This window comes from Urocitellus parryii, chromosome 1 (assembly GCF_045843805.1).
Source record: "Urocitellus parryii isolate mUroPar1 chromosome 1, mUroPar1.hap1, whole genome shotgun sequence".
NCBI lineage: Eukaryota > Metazoa > Chordata > Mammalia > Rodentia > Sciuridae > Urocitellus > Urocitellus parryii.
In genome coordinates, this window is record NC_135531.1 from 145,774,467 (window position 1) to 145,799,161 (window position 24,695).

The 24,695-nt window shown below is 40.8% G+C and overlaps 1 protein-coding gene across 4 annotated transcripts in view; it reads right to left on the reverse strand.

Annotated features, from left to right (window-relative positions):
• The window catches only part of Ebf1 (EBF transcription factor 1), a 377,056-nt gene that overhangs the window by 98,091 nt on the left and 254,270 nt on the right, over positions 1–24,695 (reverse strand). For 2 of the 4 annotated variants that reach the window (XM_026388301.2, XM_026388299.2), the window contains exon 9: positions 1,116–1,246. In XM_026388301.2, coding sequence (XP_026244086.1) covers positions 1,116–1,246 — 131 coding nt within the window. Of the gene's footprint in view, positions 1–1,115; positions 1,250–24,695 lie in introns of all 4 variants that reach the window. The other 2 variants (XM_026388300.2, XM_026388298.2) reach the window with 1 other exon arrangement.

The following is a 24,695-nucleotide window of genomic DNA, read 5'->3' on the forward strand; positions in this document are numbered from 1 at the left end:
CCCTATTGTCTCTCTAAACAAAAAGCACATTGCTATCTAAACTGCTTTTCCAAGGGCAGACAATCATAGGCAGAAGCAGAGACCGTGGGTTCTAGCTCAGGTCTGCTTCTGACCTCTTTGCATGGCAATGAACACATACATCACTTGGTCCATGGACTGTAAGCAGCTGCTGTCTGGTTATTGAATTATTTGTCTCCAAGTCCTAGTAAGCTTATCCAGAAAAGGTACATCTGAGGGTATTTACTTGGTGGTATAGAGGAAAGACTGAAATGATCTACATAAAGAGCCCAGATCACAATCAAGTTTAGCAGTTAATATAACTATTTCTGAAACCAGCTGGATGAACTCTGGTCTCCTGCAGCACAAACACTGGTTTTATGCTACACAGTGATTCTGGCAGAGAAGCTGATGCTCAGAATTCAGAAAACAAAGGCAAGTCACTGTGACGTCTATGCAAAGGTGATGATGTTCATGTTTTGTGATCTTAAGCTCATGCTGGTTATTGCCAGACAAGTCAACTGGCAGCTTAGAAAGCACTGCACTGATAGGACGAAGTCATTTTCTTAGGGTTGAAGTCATATCCCAAGGTGCTCCAGAGCTATAAATCCCTATGGTGGAAAAAGCCCTGGGTTCTTCCAGGTTCCCCAGAGAATCACTCATTCTGAGTCATTAGTAAATCAAAAATCATCTGCACCTGGGTTAGTAGTGTCATTTAAATGGTGGTCTTTGAAGATCAGGCTAGGCTAGACTCTGTGTATAGAATTCCTCAGACTACCTTGTTAAAGTAGCTCTTCCAATATATATTGTTACTTTGCACCTTCTTTTGGTTCCCAATATACAAGAGGACCTCCACTCCATGTAAGCCCAAGAGGACAATTTACAAAACAGAGATTTCCCAGTGCTTACGGGCCAGAGAACAGAAATCACCCAGTGGAAAGCTGGACCTCCTGGTGAACTCAACCCATCTTTCCTAGTTTCCCGAAGTTCTCCTAGACAGGAGCCGGCCCACCTAGAGCAGCCCCACAAAATGCCACACGTTCTATTAGAAATTCAAGTATAGACAGTATCTTTAACTAGAACAAGCCATTAGATATTAATGTTCAGACAACACCTACCTCACTCCAGACCAGCATGGTACCGAATATGACCTGTAACCCATCAAAGAAATTGTCCCCTATGATGATCACAGTCGCGCCTCCCGTGGTCCATCCTTCACTGGGGCTGATGGCTTTGATACAGGGAGTAGCTGCTTTTCAACACACATGAAAAAGAGAAGGAGACTGCTGTTAGAACCAAACTTTAATGATGGGAGACTTGAGAAAAAGAAAAAAAATCTTTTATCTTTTCACTAACAGAAAGTCCCTCAAGATCTCAGCATTTCTCAGCCACATTGGGACCTAAAACCAAGGGTGCAGCCTCAGTTCTCAGCATTCCTTTCATTGTCTCTCTTAAGATATATATATATATTTTACCCAAATCTTGATCAAGCTGGAAACCTTATAAAATATAACACAGGAGTGAAACTGAATTTACAAAATACTAGTAGAAATTTTTTAAAAATGGGTGACTTATTGGAATGCACTGGAAATCTTACAGAATTGCTTGATAATTAAATCTGTCTCCTGAAAAGAAAACTTATACATTTTTAGAGAAACATTTCTGTCCAATGGGAAGTTAAGAAAGAGGAGGACATAGCAGGGGTGATTCTTACTCTGAGCCTTCTATCTATAATACTAACATAGCAACATTCCTCATTAAAAATCATTAGAATTTTTTCAAATAAATGTCATGGATCTCATTTTATAGATGCAAAACAGGTCACTCAGGGTGAATTATGCAACCAAATAGCAGAGGCCAGGCTGAGCCACAGATACTCTATGACCTTTGCTTTGTTGTGTTTCCCAGGCTTAAAAACCTACAACCAACTTTTTCAAAATTTCATATCTCTTCTCTTTTCCATTGTAAACGGCCCTTGGAGATAGGAAATAGTTTGAAAATACTGTGATTCCAAACAGACTGGAGGTGGTTTGCCTAATGAGCATGGCATCCTTTCAACAGAATTGCTAGGCATCAATGTAATTGTTGGATCATGTTTTGAAATCTCTCTGAGGGCACCTTGGGGCCACTGAGAGTTTTTAACTCCACGATGCCATGCTACTCTTCTCCTGATTACTTTCATGAACAGCAACAAAGCAAAATTCTAAAGCAAGGAAGATATTGTGCAAGAAGAGAGAATGAGACACTCCTCTTTAATAAAAAAGTTTATTAAGTATTCAAGACTGACTGTCCAAGCATTAAAGCCAATAAGAGCTCCAGTTAATTTTAATGGGGGGAAAAGAACTGGCAAAAAAAAATTATTGGACTTTGTCAAATTTGGCAAAATGTCATGCTTTAACTTTTGCAAGAAGGAAAGAAAACATTAAGTCCATCCCGGTGGGACCATTGCTCACGTGCCACCACACAAACAAGGAGCATGGGTTTGGTTCTGATTCAAATTCATCTTTAAAAATTGCACAGAGAAATTTGGAAATATCCAAAGTAAACATCGCATGTTGGCCGAGCTTATGGCAACGCATCTGCAGCTAAGACAAGGCTGCTCGGTTGACTTTATGCTCCTCCACTTCATCCCCCAAACAAAATAACTAATCAAGAAAATGGAAATGATTCATGACTTGACTTCAGAATTCTTGCCCGTTTTTTTTTTTTTTTTTTTTTTAACACACATGGGGGCTGTGATCAATGTTCCACAGACATGGGACTTTGTCTTAAACAAAAGCTTTCTTTTAAAAAGACTTAAATGCATGATTAAGTGCTCCTGAACCAATGGTAAAATAGAGTATATGATTTCAAGCAACTCATAAGATAAACAACACTTAACAACTATGCAAAGTTCTTAAAATATAAACAGTTTAGAAATAGTTTGTTAATTTCCCAAAATCTTTAACTTTTTTTTTTCATTTATAACTCAATATACTTAGTTGCCAGAGTAGAATAGAAAAGGTGTTGCTATCTCTCTGGATACTTCTGAGAAATACTGTATATTGGTTAATGGCAAAGTGTGGCATCCAGTGGTGTCATTAAGCACTGACCCTGTGGTTACCCTGGCACACCACAAAATGGCCTTCATGCTAATTATCTGTTTTATCTTTGGGATTTCTGTTAATGTTCATTTTTTAATCTTGCAGATATATCTGTTTAGATGAGTAGGGTCTCCTACAGGTTTCTCACCATTGTACACAAAGAGGGGGAAGGGGTGTGTTCATGGATCTTAGAGGAAGTCCTTACAATAGCAATGGCCAAGACCTGCTGGTTTACACTGGACTCCATCCCTCTTTTTCTCCCCTTGTTATTTTTAAGATAGAGAAGGCATGTAAGAATACATGTATGTGCATGCTTTTAATCTCTTCCTAAGGAAAGTGGTCATGTTTTCAGATACCATGAGCACCTGTTCAGAAGCCAGGCTGAATGTCAATGAGTCAGAGGAAAGAAAGAACACCAAGTCAGAACCTAATGGGGAAACACTATGTGACACCATCTTCTTAGATGTTTGGAGAAAAGGACCTCGAGAGAAGCACTCAGGCCGAGTGACACACTCCATCCATCCTGCTTCTCTCCTCTACTGGGATTACAAATCATTCATAGAACAGGTAAGTCAGGCAGTACTTCTAAGTTAGGATCTCAGAGGGTTCTCAGGTTGCTCCTGTACATCTTTCAGGTCATACTAGTCTTGAGAGGAAACTCTATGGCTCATTCCCACTGGGAGAGAGGGTGCAGAAGGGAGGCCATCAGCATTTAGTAACTGGAGGTCACGGATGCCAAGTTCAAACCATGCATGGGATAGTCCCTGAAAATGAAGAATCCCCAAATGCCCATAACACAAGTAGAGAATACTGCAACTAGCTAATGGGAATCCGGCCTAGGAACCCTTGTTAAGAGTTCACAGATCCATGTAGGTTAAGGCCAGAAACAAAAAGACAGCAAGCTGCTCTGGGCATCAGAACTAGCAAAAGAGGATGGGCCTGTCACTCAGCACTGGGGAAGCAGTGGGAGGATACTGCGCACTGCACATGCCCATCTAAAGGTGACAATGGTGCTCAGCTCCAGCCTTTGGGACCCACCAGATGTAGGCTCAAGGTAGGTCAGGCTTCCCATCTTTTCAAAAAAGCCAAGAATCTAGACTGTTGTTTGAAATTTCTCAGTCTTCAAATGTTAGACTCATTATATATATTTAATCTATAGGCTGAACACATTTCTGGACCGGCTTTAACTGACAGGCTGTCATTTAGCACCTATACCTTAGCCACAAATAAACCTGCCAAACTAAAACTAACCAGGAGATACTTGCAATTATGGCCCAAAGTAGATGTATCCAAAAGTTCCCTGCAGTATCGACAGCAAAGAATTCAAGAAGATAGGTGCCATCCATGGGGGAGTGGTTAAATAAACTATAGGACAATTATATGTATCACAGAAAGAATTTTATTAGAGCAAATGAAAAATTCTATAAACTGACATGGGAAGATGTCAACATAAAATTAAGTGAAAAAGGCAATTTGTGAACTAATGAATAGTGTGAGCCTGCTTATTTTTAAAATGATATGTATGAGCCTGTGTATGCAAGAGTGTATATGTGTGTGTGTGTGTGTGTGTGTGTACACACACATGTGTATGTGCAACCTCATGTAAATAGGTATGCTAGACGAAGATGTGGAAGGAAGAATGGACATCAACTGTTCCCAGTATGTCTTCATAAAAAAGAACTGTAACTAGAGTGGGTTTGACAGAAAAAGGAGACGAGTAAGTTTGACTCTATCGACATTTATGTAGTTTGAATTTTTTCAATGAGCATATATTAAGGTAATATATCATAATAATTTTTAAAAATTAAATGACAGCAGAACACTCAACAACAGTTTTTCTCTTCAGAGCAAACTGACACTAAAAAACAAAACAATCACCTGCAATCAGCTGTGCCAACTGACAGACCCTGGGCCTCTCCATCCCTCCTCTTTTGGGGTAAGTTTTGTCTGAGGATGCCCAGAGAACACTGGAAATAGCCAGGGACCTGTTTTTCTTTCATTCAAGATACCCAGAGGAAAGCAGAAGTACATCCGATGAAAGCCCATGTTCTAATAATCACAAGTGGATAGATTCAGCAGAATTTGAGAGTGAAAAGATTTACAAAAGAGTTCAATTCCACCCAGAGACACAATAATCAGTACAATTCCATCTCCAAGAAAATATTAGGGAACAGTAAATGAGGGAGGTATGTTTGAATACAAACTACCTTTACCAGTAAACTCTTAATTTAATTAATAAAAGATTGTTCTTCCTCTCCAATACATTTCCATACTATAGCCACAGAACAAGAAGCCAATTTCTGATTTTAAATTTCATTAAAAATAAAAGTTTGTTTTTTTTTCTTTTCCTTGCTTCTTTTCATTAATCCTCCCCCACCCCTCACCAGCCACCAAAGTAGAGGAGATTTTCCTTCCTTCAAACTATGACAATAACATGATTACCCCACCAGTTTAGCATAATGGCTCTGAAATGCTCATGGCACATTGCAGAGTTAAAGTGGAAATTATTAGGTAGCTCTTCTTTGTTATAATAATGATCACTCCACAAATAAAAGCTCTTCTCCCCAAGGTACTGCAAGGCACAAAATGCTAATTCTGAAGATTATGTGTGCGCTTTTATTAAATATTACTATGCCCTGCCTGTTTGAGGGCTCCACTGCTCTGATTGTTTTATGAGTACCATGTTAATGTCACCCCATCTTGCTAGCAGCAGGCACACATTTTAGCGTTTGTATGAGAGTTGATCAAAGGCCACGTGCTGGGGGAATTGCTGAGAAAACACGGACAAGCGATAAAAATCTAACAGATTAATTGGTTTAAATTTCATTTCAGGGTGTTGAACTTTGGCTCAGGACTTTAATACTACACCGTGAGTCAGGGCCTAATTACCAGATTTCCAATTTGCTTCTGAACAATGGTCATGGTAAGAAGGAAAAGAGAGGGGAAAAATATTTAAAAAAAAAAAAAAAGAATCTTTCAGCCTCCAGTGCATATTTAACAACCAATGCTCTGTGTGCAGACAGCTGTACCCGGGGACATTTGCTATCACCTGCTATACCTCCAGAGCATTTCTGATTCCTTCCAATAGCCTCAGAAGGCAGAAGGAATCATGGACGCCCTCAGAAGTTAAAAATTTTCTGGTTTACAGAATCAATGTTACAAGATTCGAGTGCTCGCCTGCTTGCCCCAGAAGCACTGGACTCTTTATTAGCAAGGGGAATTTATAAGCTGGGCCTCCAATAGAAATGATCTATTTCATTGATAGAAAGCAAGGGCCAGGAGAGCCATGTTTACCTCGGGGTTTATGGGTGGCCTTGGGAATAAGGGTTAATTGAGCTCAGAGGTGCCTGCCTATTGAGGTGAATTAGTGGTGTGTGTGGCCATCAGCCGGATCCTGGGGCTGCTCTTGCTTTTGCCTCTGAAATCTCTTTGTGCTGTGATCAATACCTCACTTGTTTGGGGTAGCCATACAGATGACCTGGGTTCAGCATTTATCATATCTCATCCCCAAAATGAGGCTTTTGTGACAGTGGACACCTGTCTGGTTATGAAAGACTTAATTAGAGATGCTCTGCTTGTTTTTTGTTTTTGTTTTTTTAAATACACTGGGAAAACAACACTGAACTGGCAAAATGTGCAAATTTAGGAAATTTCTAATCCTGTTCTAAATCTTAAGAAGAAATTCCACTTTGAAGTGGACATAGGGTCATTTTCCATTTCTATTTTGTGCAGCATATAAGAAGATGTCAACTCCTTGTCTAGCATCTTGTGACCTAGTACTCTGGATTAATGAGCATTTCTACAAAGCAGGTAGCTGAATCTTTCAGGAGAGGCAGGGATACTGCCGCCAGCCCTTATTAGCATCTGAGTAAAGCTAGAAAGATGAAATTATCTTACAATGATTTTAACATTGGGAGAATTATAGTATTTGAAAATGGTCAAGGGCTCTAGCTGTTCAAATTCCACATCTACCCTTTAGCACAACCTATAAACTGGCCCATTCTAAGCTGTGCTTTTCACACAGATGATGCCTCATGGACTTCCAGCAAATGCCCAAGAAATGCCCATTCGTGTTTTGTTCTACTATGTGCCAGGTACATGGCAAGCTCATTGCTGCCATTGGCTCCTCATACTCTGATCACTCTAAATTATATCCTTTGTTGTAGAACTTTCCTCAGAATTTCCAGTTATGCTACTTGCCAACATATCCAGCTGAATGCACTGAGTAGGTGGATTTGGCATCAATCCTTCCAAAGCAGAATTTCTCTCTTCCACTTCCTTTCCTTCCTTCCTTCCTCCCTCCCTTTCTCTCTCTCTCTCTCTCTCTCTCTCTCTCTCTCTCTCTCTCTCTCTCTGACTTCATTTTTTCAGGATGAATATTAATGGAGAAATTTTTAGAAAATTTTCAGCCAAAGGAATTGACTTTATCATTATTATCCCAACTTTGGAGGTTTATCAGAAAATGTGGAACCCCTGACCTCAGCTCATTTCTCATATTTATGACCTCAAAAACCTTGCTCCCTTTTATCTCCTTGGTTTTAGAGATAAACTCAAGGTGATGGGAGCAACCCTGTCCTAGACGCTTATGGGAACACAAAGTGACTCCTATAAACTCAATGTCCAGAGTCAGCTTTCCCACTCAATCTGAACAACTGGATTTGCTGGTCTTTTGAGTGAAATGATGACTTTTTCCAACTGCACATAGTCCCATAGCACCAAAACTCTCCTCTTTTGATCCTGAAAGTAACAGCTAGTGGACAGGAAGCAAGATGAACAGAGGGAGTTGTCACCAGCTGGAAGACTGGCCCTCTGCATTTTCACCATGTACAGGAGGCAGATTTGTTCTTGGATCAACGTTCCTCCAGCTGGATTCCTTAAAAATGAGTAGCAGTTATGAAGCCTGACCTGAACTCTAGCACTCGTGGGTGCCAACTTCACTTTCAGAAAGCTAATATGACCACAGGCTCCAGCCGATTCACAAACAAATATAAACTCAGCTGGTAAGCAAACAATTTTGACAGCCTCCTCACTCAAGGTGTGGCAGTCTTTGTAACACATGCTGTTGCCTTGACTTGAGTTATTATAGATTTGTTTCTATCTTTTTTTATTGTCTTCAGTAATTGCATTATGCAGTTAAGCATTTTATTGTTTATTAGAGTTTTTATTTTGTTTTGTTATTGGTCTGCATTTATTGCTCTGTCCTCTACAATATCTAGATATTACATTTTGCAAAGAATCGTTTATTATATATGCAAGAGTCAGTCTCTCTCTCTCCCCGCACCCTGGCCTGGTGTATGTGTATATGGTGTTTGTCACTTTAAAGAGAAATGTAACCCACGATACAGAGATTTTTCAATACCACATGCAATTAAACCTATTAAATATTAAATGAGGAGATTGAGAATTTCAAGTGTTTTTCATCCTTTATTCCAAAGTGACTTCATTTGGCAAGAAAGCCCTTTGCTTTGACAGCATTAATGGCTCCCTCAGAAAAGGCGAAAAGGAAAAACTTTCATAGTCACCAGATAGAAATATTGCTCCAACGTCCATCTACATCAGGTACAGCTAACCTAATGGTGTTCGTATAGAGAACCCACACTTAGAGAGTTCCAAACTAAGTTGCTTGCTAATTAAAGACCAAGCCCAAATTCTATGTACTTCCTGTTCATTTTGCAGATTTCTTATTCTAAAGTTGAAAAAGACCTCAGCAATCTGTAGACACAGCACCTGAGCAAGGGATAAATGGAAATGCAGGTACAAAAAATTATAATTTGGAATGTTCCAGGGCAAGTGCTTTTGGATTTTTGAATTTGTCAGATCCAGAACTCTATTCAGGTTCACTATTCCGGGTTATTTAACAATTTAGCAGTGAAAAATCTTGACATTTTGATGTACCTGTAACTTCTAAATTGCACTTGAAAGATTTGTTGAAGGCTTTTTGATTTAGTGACATGCAACATAGCATTGTTGCGTAATATGCAAAAAATTGTTTGTTAAATATACCGCAGAAGCTCAGAATTTTATGACTCAAGGAGGGGCAAATGCACTGTTTTCCACCTAATGTTTGATCTGCCAAATATAAAATTAAAGTGTACAAAATATTAATTTTAAAATAGCTAAAAGCACATACTGCCATCAGTTTGTTTGTTCATTCGTTCTTTTTTTTTCTTTTTTTTTCCCCCTTGTTCTATGACTGTCAGCCACTCCATCGCAAAGCAAATGGGAAAATTGTCATGGAGGGTAGGAGAACCCTCAGAATGAATTATTCATGGATTCAATTGTGATATTTATTGCAACAATAGTAAATTCACTTGCCTCTGATTATACAATAAGTAAATAATTCTTTTCTTCCCAACAAGGGGAACTTTCATGCACTAAATTATTTTTAGCCTAATTTTCCTACTGTAAGAAAAGTTTAAGACATAAAAGCCAGGGGGAAAAAAAAGAAACAAATATCCTTCCAAAAATGGACACCCAATATTGTGAAAAGGGGGAAATAATCTTCAGTTTATAAAACAAAATCCATGAACTGCTTTTTCAAAGAATGCTCAAGTCTTTATTCCCAAGCAATCTTCCTGGGCCTGGGAAATCATAAAGTCAAATATGAGCAAGTCTAGTGGAAAATCTGTGACGTTAATCTTGGCTTGAGTCGTATTTTTAACAGGCCTTGAATGTGTGTGCCGGTTCATCCAGATGGCCATACAGGAATCGGCCTGATAGGATTAAACCTTTATGCTAAACTCCATTCCATCTGTCACCAAGGTTTGCCTTTCTTTATCTGAATATGAATTTTAGCCTCCTTATATCTGGGAACAGGACTCAATGCAGCATTAAAAATATAGATGCATGCAGATAATTTAACATTTTACAAGTTAGTCTCAGTTGATATGACCTTACTTAGTCTTTTTTCTTGAAAACATTTTTGCCAAGAATTTTGCTAAGAAGAAATTCTAAAGTATGCAAAATCCACTTTTCTTGCCAGAGGGTTTTGTCTTCCTCTTCCCATGGAACTCTAGGACTCATTCAGCTTACTATCATAATAGGGGTGCACATTGACATTTACCCACAAAGATAAAACAGGACGACCTGGCATCCCCTCAGCACAATTTTCTCTGAGAATAGATGGTATATCATTTCCATGGGATGACTAATCCGAGCAGACGATATTCATGCATGTTTTGCTCTTTCCATTACAAGAAGATTGGTATTAGTCATCATTTGATAAATTATCTACAACAACTGTTTCTATCATTCTTATCAGGTTTTCTGTTTTTAAGGAAGCTCTTTTTTTTTGCTGGGGGTGAGAAATGGGGAGGCTGTGATTCCCAGCTTCTTCCTGAATGAAGCTGATCTCTGTTTTGCCCTCCTGTGCATATGTCCCTAGGAGCAGTGGGGTTAACTTCACAGTTGGAAGAGTTGGTTTAGGGCAAGTATCAGGACAGAAATCTGTTGAGTTGTCAAGAGGCCAGAGCCTGGTCAATGGTTGTGGGGTTCCCAAGTCCATAACAAAGACAAAAGGGAGTCTCAGAGTGCTGGGCTTGGTGGAGAAGAACCAAGATAAGCTGCCCAAGCAAATCTCATGCAAATAAGTGAACACGTTGCCTGTGAAAAGGATCTTTTCCAGTCCTAAGTGGAGGCTGGTTCAGAGCAACATGATTGGTCATGTGTGCTCAGTGTGTTTGTGATGGAAACCACAAGATGGCAGCCTGTGTGGCCTCAGCCCTGAGAACGAAGGGTCCCTCTGGCACCTCAGCAGGATTCATGGGCTCCCCATAGTACCTGTGGTCACACTGACTCTTAGCTCCACACTGCCATGAATGGTGCAGCCAAGCAACTTGCCAATGATTTAGATATTTTCACATACAATTATAGTTTTAAGCACTACCCCTTAACTGAATACCAGAGGACAGAGAACCGAGAAACTTCCCATTCAAGCTTAGATGACTAACTCCAATTATTGATAGGAATGTGCATATAAACGTTTTTGTAAACACATGTCTTTGATTCATTTGATTAGCAAAACTTTCAGTCAGTTAATAAGAAGGGATCCCCTCCTGAAGTAGATGACCCTAAGGGACGGCACCCACTGCGAATCACCTTCTGGAATACAGACATGCTCACACACACAGCCCTGCCAGCTATGCTCCACATCTTATCCTAAACAAACACATCTATTTAGAAATCCCATTGCTTAATCTGCTTTGCCCAGTGTAGGAGCCACCAGCAGCACGTGCAACTGTTTAAATTCAGTTTTAAATTAATTAATATTATATTGAAAGTCTTTTCTCACACATGCCACATTTTAAGGGGTCACTTTCTATGGTGGCCAGTGACTATCATCTTAGAGAGCACATTGATAGATTTCTTCCATTATTCCAGCAATTTCTAGTGGACAGTGTTGTTATTAGGACCAAATTTGGAACAGGTATCTGATAAAGAATAATCCGAGCTACAATTTTCAGGGTGCCCTTCATAAGTCAAGAACTGTGCAAGGAATGATGAATCCCTAATCCGTCCAACAAGGACCACAAAAGCAAATGCTCTCAGGGTCAGGTAGGAAGTAAAGTTAATAAACTGGGCTGGATGCAATGCAACAGGAGTAGCAGGAATTGTGTTAAACACATAGTGTGTGCCCTATCCAAAAGAGACCCAAGTCCTCAGTTATGCTTTCCATGTAAAAATCTCTGTTTTTAAGATCAGCAACAAATACGTAATTTATTAAAATACCATGTAAATTAAATTTACCTATGCCAAAAGCTGGATTCCATCCATTATCTTCCAGTGTGCAACTTACATACATCTTTGGAAAGTCAAGAATCATCTTCCAGTTAATAAGTTCTGTCATCACACAACTAAAGTGCCACTGACTCCTCAAATGATGAACATAAAACACAACCAGGATCAATTCTTCTTTTGACTGCTAAAGCCCTCTCTATATATGATATGGAAGCCCCCACCTGGCCTTCTTCAGCTATGCATAAGTTACTCTATAAGCGGTTTGGGATAAGAGCTTCCTGCTCCTGAATGATTTCTATTGTGATCATGTAAGACAGCATAGATAGCGATTTTTTTTAAAAAAGAAACTGTGTTTTGAATGTGAGCGGCATTTTAAAATCAACCCTGCCCCACCTTTAATAATGGCCATGAGGTGTTTTGTACCTTTCTGAATAGTTCTGGTTATACTTCTCTCCACAAGCAAGGATGCTACTGTTAATGTGTTTGAATGAACTTTCATTATGGAGTCTTACCATTTTGAGCCAGTTTCCTCTCCTCCCTGCCATGTTCAGGGAAGCTGCAATTTCACGTCAGTTACAGCACAGATGTTTCCATGGTGATATCTGCGATGTCACAGGCACAGGCGTGTGTGTTGTCAAATGGACCCCACAAGATGAGCAGAAAGGACTGGCCAACCTGCTTCCTAAACTTCATGATGTACTGCCTGGACTTCCTCAAATTTTACTCTTCAGAGTCTCAGCTGTCCTATGTGGACTATGAAAAGCAAACACTCAGACTGGCCTGTTTCTGATTCATTTCTGCTCTCTGATTACCAATGATGAACAGAGGCTACTCTACATGCCCAGACCTAGATTAATCTTCCTAAGACAACAGCTTTCAAAATTGGGCTTACAGGGTCAAGTCCACCTTGCTGAGTCTGGCTGACTTTCCCTTTCTAAGCTTAGCCCCCATCCCTTGCAAGCTGGAGATGAGATTCTGCAGGAATTAAGACCATGGCTCAGCTCACATGCCAGGCTTGCCAGTTCCTACCTGGGCAAGTTACTTTACTTTTCATAAGCTTCTACCACTTTACCTGGAGTAATAATTCTAAAAGAGTCCACCTTGACAGGTTGCTGTGAGGTTTAATCTATGTAAAGACCTTAACACAGAGAAAATAAGGGATAAATGTGAGATGATGGTAAGGAGAAGAAAGATTTATTGCAAGAGAAGGAGGAAGAAGAGTATCTTGCATCTGTACAGCTAGGCAGGTAGCTAACTGTGCAAATCAACCCAATCAGTCACCACATCTGTCACAGAAAGGAACTTCATTCACCCACAGACTGGAGAGACTGCTCTGCACTTTACCAATGCCTGACTATCAACTAGTTTTACTCAGTTTTCAAAGGGGCTTTTCCATATACTCTCTCTCCACTATTCTTAATATCAACCTTAAGTAGCAGACAAGCAGATGTTATTCTTCAATCCACTTCACAAATGAGATACGTTGGTCTCAAAGACTCATTTATACTTGAGACTTGGAGAGGCTACTTTGACTGATACAGTCAAATATTTAAAACACCCAAATTTCCTTTCAATTTTGGTGTTTATCTGAAATTTCTGCTCAGTTTGGCTAAAATGTTCACTTTAATCGTATAAATACAGCCAAAGTCTCATAAAATCTTAGTTTTGCAATTTCTTATCCCCAAGATAGAGGGTGGATATTCATTAACTTTACAGAATATTACTACTCTATTTCCAAGTAAGGTTATTTCCCCCCTAAGACTCAGATTCACGAATGAATTATAGTTAAATCTCTCTCTACCTTCTTCTATTTCCAAGTTCAGAAAATGCATCCTAATGTAAAACCACTAGTGCCAATTTAAACACAGAAACATAGAAAATACTGCCAAACATCCAGGCTGAGAAATGTTTCTTTTGTTACAAGTTGGGCTGCTAAACACATGCTCAAAATGTGAACATCCAATACAAGGGATAGCAACAGGACCAGAACTTACATACTTTAAGTGGGGGGCAGTTTCCGCTCACTTTTGTTTTCCATCTGGACATTGTCCATGTCAATGGTGGACAGTGATATTGTCCCCAATTTTCTTTTTTTCATCTGAGCAACAAGGATCAGATTCCAGAGGACTTTAGCTAACCAAATCATGAAGAGTTTCTAGAATTCTGCCAAGGTTGAAAGGCAGAGGAGCATGAGATTTGCTGCACACAGAGTTACTGGAAGAACACAATTGGTTCAATGACTCAGGCAGACGATTTTAGGAAATAAAGATCAAAGGTACACTTTCCTTTTCCATCAAGAAATAATAAAGCACATTAGCACTGACTGGGGCACCACTCCGTGGATAACATATCTAAGGGCTGGTCCTGCTCACCCAGTACAAGTAGAAATAACAAAGAATTAAAGAAAGGTCTCACATTGTAACAATCATGGTATTTATGTATGTATTAGTGGTGCTGAGACTTGAACCCAGAGCCCTGTGTGTGGTAGGCGAGCACTCTGTAATTGATCTCTACCCCCTGCCCTCAACCTCACGAATTTTAAACATTCTAAATAATGACAAAAGTACATTGCTCCCTGTTCATATTGGACACATGCACGTGTCTTGACATTTTTATTGCTTTGCCCAAGTTTGATGGAAGAAACTGACATGTTGAGGTCTCAGACCTGACACTGTCCATGTCTCTGTTCCCTGTGTCCCCCTGCCACATTTCTTTCCAGATCTGGGGATGAAGAATGTGGGTTTGAACAACTGGTGTCCCGCTGATTACAACTGTCAATTAAATAAGCCAGCAACCCAGGAGCATATGTTCACATATGAAATATTGATTAATTGCACAGATTGGGATAAAAATCTATTAATACCTGGGTTCTGCTTTCATGTTTACTGGTCAGATCTGCGTTGGGTGGATGCAGATCTATTTCTGTGCCCTGTGGGCTAGAGAGTGCGACTTTTGTGTTTCACTTTTCCCTTCCTTCTCTGGATCCCATCTGGTTTCCCATGTCGGTGCTTCTGTTAGGACTGACCAGCATGCGTTCAAGCAGGACCTTAATTACTGGGTCATCTTCCAGCAGACTTGCCCATGCAGACTGGCAGCAAAGCCAGGACCCTGCAATTCTCAGCCTTTTCTCTTGTGCCTCTCTGAGTAAATCTCTTTTTCCCAGGGACGCTAAAATCATGCCGATGGCATTATGTTCATCTGATAAGAATGATGATCACCGAATTTCTATAAAGTTTCATTTCTGTCCACTGAGTATTTCAGGTTGCAGGGCTGGCACAGGGAGTCTGAGATGGGATGCCCGATAGTGTGACGTGATACCAGGAGTTTTTATCTTAACCCAGAAAAGTACCTTCCCGTATATCACTGCACATGCCAACTAACTCACCCTTGGGAGTGAGCATAGATCAGGCTTTTTGGTTTGCCTTTGAGTAATGTCGTCAATTTGCTTCAATTGAAGCAGGTTTTATATTACCTGCTCAAATGGCAGAATTTCACTCTGCCTCTGAAGTCTAGGGTACGGGGACCCAGATGCATTGACTAAACAATGGGAAAGAACAGCAGCCACGATCCCATGTGTCAGCCGCTCAGAAACCCAAAACCTAATTCTTTTTCTGTTTTGCCACAACTAAATCCTTAAAGGATGGCCTCAGTTTCCCTTTTTATTAATTGGATATAATAACAGCAGTGCCCTCCCATGGCTGCTAAGAGAATTAAAGGAGATAGTGCCAATTGTGTAGTATTGAATTTGATACAGTAAGTGCTTAAAGCCACAGATTCCAGCAGCAACACCATTCCCTGAAACATGGATGGCAAATTTAGCATTTTAGTGAACTATAAGTTGCATCAGCCTGTGATGATGGACCCCCTATGTCCAAGTCAAAGAGAAACCAACCTGTGGGGAATTTTCAAGTTTATCTCTGAAAAATGGACCTTAGCCCTAACCCCATCAGCCCTCCCTCAACCTTCTGTTTGATCCTCCTATGGTATTTGAACATGCTTTCCTCTCTGCTTAAAATTCTCTTTCTTCTTTGTTTGACCAAATACTGCTCATTCTTGTTTTTTTTTTTTTTTTTTTAGTTGTAGATGGACCCAATACTGTTATTTTATTCATTTATTTGTTTATTTGTATGTGGTGCTGAGTATTGAACCCAGTGCCTCAGATGTGCTAGGCAAGTGCCTTACCACTGAGCTAAAACCCCAACCCAATTGATGCTTATCTAAAACTTCTAAGTTTCCCTGACTCTTCAGACTTGGCTGAGTCCCCTTGCCTGGAGCTCTCTTAGGGGTCTGTTATTTCTCCTTTCTAGCACTTACCAGCCTTTCAATTTCAATCATCCTATGTACCATTACTTCCTTAATATGAACATATAAATATGCATGTGCTTAGGGTTGTATACCTCATAGTGTCATTAACTGTCCCTATTCTGACCAGCTGGGTACTCCTGTTGTGCATTACAGTAGGCGGTCATCCGGTGTGTGTTGAATAGACGAAGGAGAATAAAAAAGCAAACAGAAAAAGAATCATCAGCGGTGTTAAAAAGTTAAGGGACTAAAATGAGCAGCTGGAAATCTGAGCACTCCTCCAGCACGTAGGAACAATTGCCTCTACACCCACCCACACCCGGCTTCCTCCACGGATCAGCAACAGCAACCTGGAGCCCCATTTCCTGGGCTGATCTGGCCCCATTCCGGCAGAAGGCACTCCATTCTCCTGGGGGTTAAAATTAGCACCAGTGAGCTCCCCCTGAGGTGGGCTCTCTTCATGCAAGGACCCAGGTGGATCTTGCTGACAGATGTTAAGGTTAGAAGGAAGGGTAACAGCCAGATGAGAAAACAGAGCCGCTGGCTTCCGGAGGTACCAGGACTTCCTGTCTTTAGGCCCTGCTGGTTCCTGCCCTCCCCGCCCCTCCCCCACGTGGCAGCTTCAACACAGTTGCTGCTTTTTCTGTCATTTGAACTCAAATCCTATCTTGGAAATTGATGGGCGATCCTGCCCTTGACAACACAATGTCAGCTTTGCTCAGTGTCCAGCTGGTTCCGTATACATTATCATAATGCACTGCCTGGGTGGACCCTGGCTGGTGCTCTCCCTGGGCTGGAGTCCCCTTTCCAAACCAACTGCTGCTCTCTGACATGCAGACTCTACTTTGGTTAAAAAATAAAAACAGAATTAAAGACTTGGGAGAGGTTTTGATGTTTTAAATCCTATGAGGATATTAAGTCTTTTCTAAGGGTAAACCGAACCTAAATGGTTTTCTTTTTAAAAAAGCAATATTTGACTTCATATAAAAAGAAAGACTATTTGCCAGGGTCCTTCACTGTTTCCTGGTGACTTGGAAGAATTATTACTTCCCCCAACTCTTAAAGTCCTCTCTTAAAAGCATTTTCCAAACTTTGGTCAGGATTTGCCTCATCCCAGTACCCCTTATGCTATATTTACTTCATTTTATTTAGTTGTGATTTTTATTTATATCAACTAATTTTTCCCTTAAATTTAATCTTGTCCTAAGTAGTAATAACAGTGAGATCCTGATTTTGGAGTTGTAGGGGTTTTGTTGGTTTGTTTATTTTGTTTTGTTTTCATTGTTGTTTGTGTGTTGAGATAGACATAGAATTATTTAGAAATGTTTTAACATTTTTCTCCATCTACTAAAATCATCTCACACACTGTATGGGAAACACTGAAAAGCTCACAGCTAACTGTGGAGTGGATTGCACACTATACACTCTCAGCTGAAGGAATTCAGGGAAAAGAACATCTGTGGTATAAGAACTGCCTGAGACACAAACGGTTCTGTGTGCTACACCTTGTGGCTTCTCCAGACTTTCTGGAACCAAGTGTTCACCTCCTGCAGGCTGCCCAAGGTGGTAGGAAATGGACTCAGGTCTCTGCAGAGTGACCCTCACATTGGTATTTTGGTAGCAGCTCTCCGAGGCTGTGTGTGTGTGGCATCTCAGGAAACAGAACTTATCTCAGAATCAGCTGCATTCAAACAATGAATTATCAAAGGCTGAAGAGCCAGACAGAACCTCTCCTTAAAGGATAAGGAAACTGAGGCCCAGAAAGACCTGAGCACACAGCAAGGGTGGAACTTGGTTTATATTTACTTCCTCATGTATAAATGAAAATAGCCAAACAAGAAAATTTACTTCAAACCCAACTCCTTGTCACTATTCCTAAATATCACATCATAAGAATGGTTTAGGAATGAATGGTGCATCAAAGTTTTTATCTGGGTATTAACACCAACTGGAATCATTTGAAATTCTCACTTGAGTATTTCTGACAAATAAGGACAAAGGCCTCAGCTGTAACCACCAATTACACAAATAAACACAACTGGAATTATGATGCATGTGTAACCCAATATAAGACAAAAAAAAAATAGGTTTCAAAAACGTTCCATCATTTCTGATCAAAATGTAAGCAGAAAATACCACTACCCACAAAACACCATCCCGTGCTGATTACAAGTGTGGTTCCCTCATTTATTAGATCAAAGAAAATACTAAATATTAGAATTTTCCCAGTTTATAGGTATGTCAAGAAATTCCTACAAGACTACAGCCACATATAATTTCTAGCATGAGGTCCAGTGACCCTGAAGGATCTCAAACAATACTTAAGCCACCATTCTCACAGTTTTTCTCAAGATCACCTTTTTCTCCACTGTGTATATATGCCAGAAAGTCCAGATGATTAACAAGTGGGTTCTAGGGAGATGAGTTAGAGCATCCTTGCAAATAAATAAGATATTACCAGGCTCCTTGTCATTGCCAGCCCCACAGAAAATATCCCAGTGGTTAAATAAAAATCAGCATTTAAAAAATTTGACTAGCACGAGTTCCAGCCAGAGGAAAAGAGGTTACTGAAGAGAATGAACTATAAGGCAAACGTACATCATGTGCCCCAATTTTTTAAAAAGAGGTGCTCTGGGCTAAGTTTCAAAAGATCTTTTTAGAATGCCAGCACAATTGCCTTTCTTGAATTGAGAAAAATAAGGACAATTGGATAGGAGATAACAATAATTTAGCATCATGTCCAAGAGCAGTAGTTGAAAGTAGATGCCAGAATTAGGTTTTGGGGATTTAAACCCGAAAATCTACTTAATTGCTGTGTGACTCTGGGTAAGTTACATATCTCCTTCTTAGCCTCAGTTTCTTCAAATAGCAATTCTATGTGCCCTGGAAGGCCTCAGGGTTATGGCTGCTAATTCTTAGTAATACTATTATATAGAGCTATGTGATTATGTAGGCCAAGGGTCAAATACCAAGCCCAATTCTAATTAGTTTTGTGGCTTTGGGTAAGTTATTGATCCTCTCTAAACTTTAGTGTTCTCCTCTGTGAAGTGGGAATACTAATTGTTACCTCTTAACAAATGTGCTGCAGGATTTGATGAGATAATATAAATAAAATGATGACCACAGTGCTGGCATTTAGGAAAGGATCCATAAGTGTTAGCTAATAATGGTCCAAAATAAAAACAGTAGAATTAAACTACCTGGCTCAGTCACCATCAGGGATGACAATTAAGTCTGAGCACGAGTTCCCCTCTATCACCAATGCTGCTGGTGGTGTCATATTCAAATAAAGAGAATGTAGATCATCTGCATGGTGATTACAGGTAGCTCATTAACTCTTTAATCCGCCTGAAGCTGAGGTCTTGATAGCTCCCAAGTCCCCAGTATTGGGATTGTGGTGTAATCTGATTTATGACTTACTCAGGAAATACTCTAGAACCTTATTCTTATCTTGACCATATACCTTGTCCTTTCTATTTTAAGGGAAGACAAAAGGCAACTTCCCAACTTCTCTAAGGAATGGTACAATCTGATACTTGGAAACGTGGGGTCTTGATGCTCTATTCTATGACACTTGTGGGTATTTTTAACGCTAAGTTTCTGTTCTTGCATCTGCCTTTATTTTTCATCTGGGCAAAATCACCTGATTAGTGTGCAACCCTCAGTACACAAAGATGGCACTAATATTTCTCTAGTTAACTTGGACTCTTTGCCAAGATGCTCTTGCCTAAGTGGGTCTGGCTGGAGCAGTGCACCAAAATCCTACATCACAGTGAGAGCCACTCACTGTGTCATCCATCCTCTGCCACTATATTCTGAAAGTGCAATCTTTCAAGGGGGTGGACAATTGCACAAATATTCTTCTCATGATCCTCCAGGTCCCAGAGGGTCTGGAAGCAGACTAGGCCAACCTGAATTATGAAGGCACCCGGACTGGACCCAAGTCCTCCTGCAACACGTTGTATTGCCCAGGACCACAAAGCTGGCCAGCATCCTAGGGGTAAGTGCAAAGAGCACTAAATGCATTTTGACAGACACTATCTCTAGGTTTTAGTGTGAATGGGTCACATGCCCTCTCCAGGTTTTCTGTCAATGAGGGGAGTGAAGGAGGTGACCTTGCAGACTCCAATGACTCTCCGCCCAGCATGAGCCATGACCCAGGGGTTGCCTATAGTGGGAGAGAGAGAAGCTTAGGAGGGAATGTTTAGTTTATTTTCATTCATTCAATGATTCCATTTTGCTGGGAGTAATACACATTTCATAGATCAAATAACACAGCAGCCCTTCGTTCTACGGTCCTTAAAAAGACAGAGGTCTCCATATGTTCACTGAGTCAATGGGCAAATTCTTTCTATGTTATTTATGAAAAACATAATCAATAAAATAAAACCATCTGGAAAAAGAGCTCTCAAAGTGCTGGACTAGGTTCCTATGGTGAATAGGCACGATTGATAAATGGAGGAGTGATGGGGTGGGGGTGGGGCACTCTGGGCACATCCAAGTCCCAGGAAGCTTCCAAAGTCCAGCAGGGAAGGGCTCAGAGCAATGGTTCCCTGGGCTTTCCTGAGACTCTAGAAGAACCTATGGTCGAAACTGAGTTCACCAAAGCCCTGTCAGTCTCCCTCACCATTCCACTACCTGACCAGACCATGTGGTCTTGGGTGATGTGGCCCTGGCCCTTGCCCAGCCTCATCTCCTGCCACTACTCCAGAGCAACATAAGCCATGTCGGTCCCCTTCAGTCTTGAATTCACCTGAGCAAAGCAGCTCTGCAGCACACCGTTCCTCTGTCTGGAATGTTGTCCCCTTTGGGGAACATCTGTTCATCTTTGAAGTCTTGGTCTACATGAGATTTCCACGGAGAAGGCTTCCCTGACACCCCCACGCTTCCTCTTCCCTGTTATGGTCTTCCTTTCTGCACTAATTAGTTGCAAAGTTTTGTTTCCTATCTTTCATCTCTATTTATATCATAAGTTCTATGAAGACAGGGACTGTGTCTGCCTTCTGTTAGTGGAACCAGGTTAACAATTTGAAGCCCCCTACATTCTACATTCGTTAGCCAGAGATCCAAAGAAGGGGTTCCACTAGAAATAGCTAGTGGGTTTCTCTGCTCCCCCAATCCCTGTTTCTTCAAAGGCCCCTGCTGCAAAATGGCATGAGTCCCTGACTTCAGTTCAGAGACCACAGAATTGTGCATGCTGAATGAAAGCTGACACATGACCGAACCCTGCTGTCACTGGGTACATACATAGCTGGGGCCCACAGCAGCAAAATGACCCATCTAGGGTCACATAGCTAGTTAACAGCAGAATCAGGACTTGAATCCAGTTCTCCAGCCAGACAGCCTGATCCTACTTCTAGGTGAGCCTCAGGGCCTTATTACACAGAGGCAGGGAAGTGGGGGTCCTCTCCTGTCAATTAGAACCTCTGTGCCACTTTGGAGTAACCTCCTGAGCTTCAACCTTCTTTCTCCATAAAACAACAAATTTAAATGCAGGTGGGCAGAGAGGATTCAATGGGGCTGGACACCCAGGGGCAACCAACAGAAGCAAAAACTGCTCCTGTCTGGATCAAAAAGATTAAAGAAGGTCATATGCTAAAGATCAAGTATAACACCATCTTGTCAGGGACAGCTGGAACCCAAAGGTCAGAACTAAGTGGCAGTGGTGAAAACCTGGTCCTCTGTCTCCAAGGTTGTAATTACAGCCAGGGGACATGCTCAACGTCTCTACCTCCCCCTCTTCATTTCCAAAATATTTTAGTTTAACCAAAGCCCACTTTGGGTTTGATTTGTTTTATTCTGGGATCCCGGCACATTGATATTTCATGTCACAGTCTTTGTAATTACTTTGAAGGGAAACTTAATTCATGCACATCTGATGCCCACAAAAGTGAAATTTCAGTCATTTTTCCATTTTTAGGAGGTGGGTGTGTTTTAAAACATTTATATTTGAGCCAAAAAAACTAAGTAGGACCTCAGGTCAGAACTCACTAACACTAAGATATTCTCATTCTAAAAGCCCTCAATTGATAGTTTTGTGCATTTTTCCCCAAAATACATATGAAGGTGGTACAAATTCATAAGAATTTTTTTTAAACCCTAGATCTGGAGAACAGCAAATCAGGGCCTTCACCCCACTTATAGAAAGGGGCCTACTGATAGGTAAATTTCTCAACTCTCTTTAGTCATCACAGAGAGGAAAGTCCTACAACAGTCAAAAAGGGGGAGAAAAAGAAGAAAAAAACACTCACGTGCTAACATAAAAAAATATATATATATATTCCCTAAAAAAAAAAAAATGAGCATTTAAACCGCTTGTCAGACGGTTTCCTGACAAAGCCACTAGAGTGTATTCATAGACATTTGCATAAATGCTGCCGGTGAGTTCCCCATAGCTGTTGGCGCTAATGGTACATAAAGTAATTTAGTCACTTCTCCCAGCATTCTGTGTCAGAATGATGAGCGCCGGCACTTTGCCTTGTTGCGTATTAGATCATTAGATAATAAAGTGTTAGCGCATGTAGGCTGACAGGGTCTCTGCACTCTGGCATCACGGGGGCACTGCATTTTGCCACAAGGGGAAGAAATAGAGAAATGATGCCACAATTGGTCTAAAATTCAAGTAAACAGAACCTGAGACCCGAGATGCACAACAATGACAATAACAACACTTCTTAAGCCTTTTAGAGGTCCCCGGCACAGTCTCTATGAATCTGCCCAATGACTGGAAGAGGAGGCACACACCAGTAACCACACATTAGGTGGCCACAGTTCAGTCCTTTGATCCCAAGCCCATGCTTTTTCAAAAAATTGGAACCATGAGAGCAGTTACATTTGGAGGCTGCCTCTCTGCACAGCTGTGCATCTTCCATAAAGCTGTTGCTTAAAGGAACCTCACTAAATGCCCCATAAATAACCAGCCAAAGAAAATCTCAGTATTTATGAATGAAGAAAAAAATGGGGGCGAGAAGCAATTACCGTGTGTGCCAAGATTCACCCTCTTTGGACCATGTAAGATTCTGTGACATAAATTTGCCTTTGTTAACCCTCATATTTGAAATATGGGGACATTAATCTGAGCACTGGGGCTGTGAGTCCGTGGGTTGTATGGGGAAGAGTGTGCATGAATGTAAACCATGATCCCTATTTCTACCTATATGCAGAGAGACAGGCCACGAAAGGAACTTTCCTCCAACTGTCTGACAAGCAGGATATAAATAGAGATGTGCAGAGTTGCTCAAAATAATTCAGGCTACCTGTAAACGAGGTGGTAAAAAGACCAGAATGAGGGGGAAATGAAGATGCCTACAGGTCTCCAGAGGTGAAGCTGCTGTGCAGACTCCGCACATTCTATGCAGAAGCTATGCAAGGTGGGGGTAAAGAGAGATTCCGATGGCAGTGTGATTCTTCAACAGGGCATTTTAAAATAGATTTTTTTTCAATGGCAGGATTAAGTATTTCCCCCAAACCAACATGAATTAGCATCTGGGTCTACTCCCACACATTAGTGATGAAAGAGTTCCAGACTCACCCTTTGCTGGGTACATATTTATGTGTCAGCCTGAAGTGTCTGAATGAGTGGGCGGTTGTGTGTGGTTGGTTGATTCATTCTGCAAAGTAGCAGATGTCTATGCTACTGTGTTGTTGTTACTAAGGATCTGAACATGTCTATGCTTTCATTCCACTGGAGAGAAGTAAGGCTTTGATGACGGTAGAAACCCCACAAAAGGACACAGGACAAATCTATGTCCCCAACAATGGCTAACCACTGATTTGTAGTGAAATGTCACCAATTTCTTGAATAATAATAACATGGGCATTTGCAGACTGGTGAACTGGAGCACAGGAATAGAATATTGTCTTTAAATTGTGGAATAATATGATATTCCAACTGAAATATTAATATGTAGTCTAGCAGAGAGAATTCTTGAGCTGGGAGGAAACTTGGAGATGTTTTGACTCAGGGTCGCCTGTTAGCCTGTGACTTCATTCTTCCTAGGTACCTTCCCCTCCCCCTTCTTCCCTTCAGGGTTTGTTTGTTTATTTATTTATTTATTTTCATAATCAAGAATCAACAATTAAAATCAGGAGGGTTTTAATTTTTGCCAAACTGGAACATCTGGCCTAAATGGGCTCTCATTCCCCTTAGCAACGCTGCCTGGGACTGGGGGCAGCCGAGCATGCACTTGTTCATCTTCAAGGTCTCCACCCAGTTCACTTCCCTTATTAACATTACCTGGCCCCACCCAGGGCACAGATTTAGGTTTTTTTTTTTTTAATTACTGTCCCTTGCGCCAGATGATCAACTTCATTTTACCAGGAAGGAAACCAAAGATCCCCAAAAGTGATTTGTACAAGGTCACACAGAATGAAACTGAGAACTGAATTGAATTTGAGGTCCCTGGTACTTATTCTGAAACTTTGTCCTATACATCACACTGCAAAATAATGTTACTGACCACCACCCACTAGAGGCATCCTTTCTAGAAGATCCTTATTGTTTGCTTGCATTGGATTTCGCTGTTGTTGTTGTTGTTGCTATTGGAGGGATAGTCAGCACAGTATCATGAGCTCTCT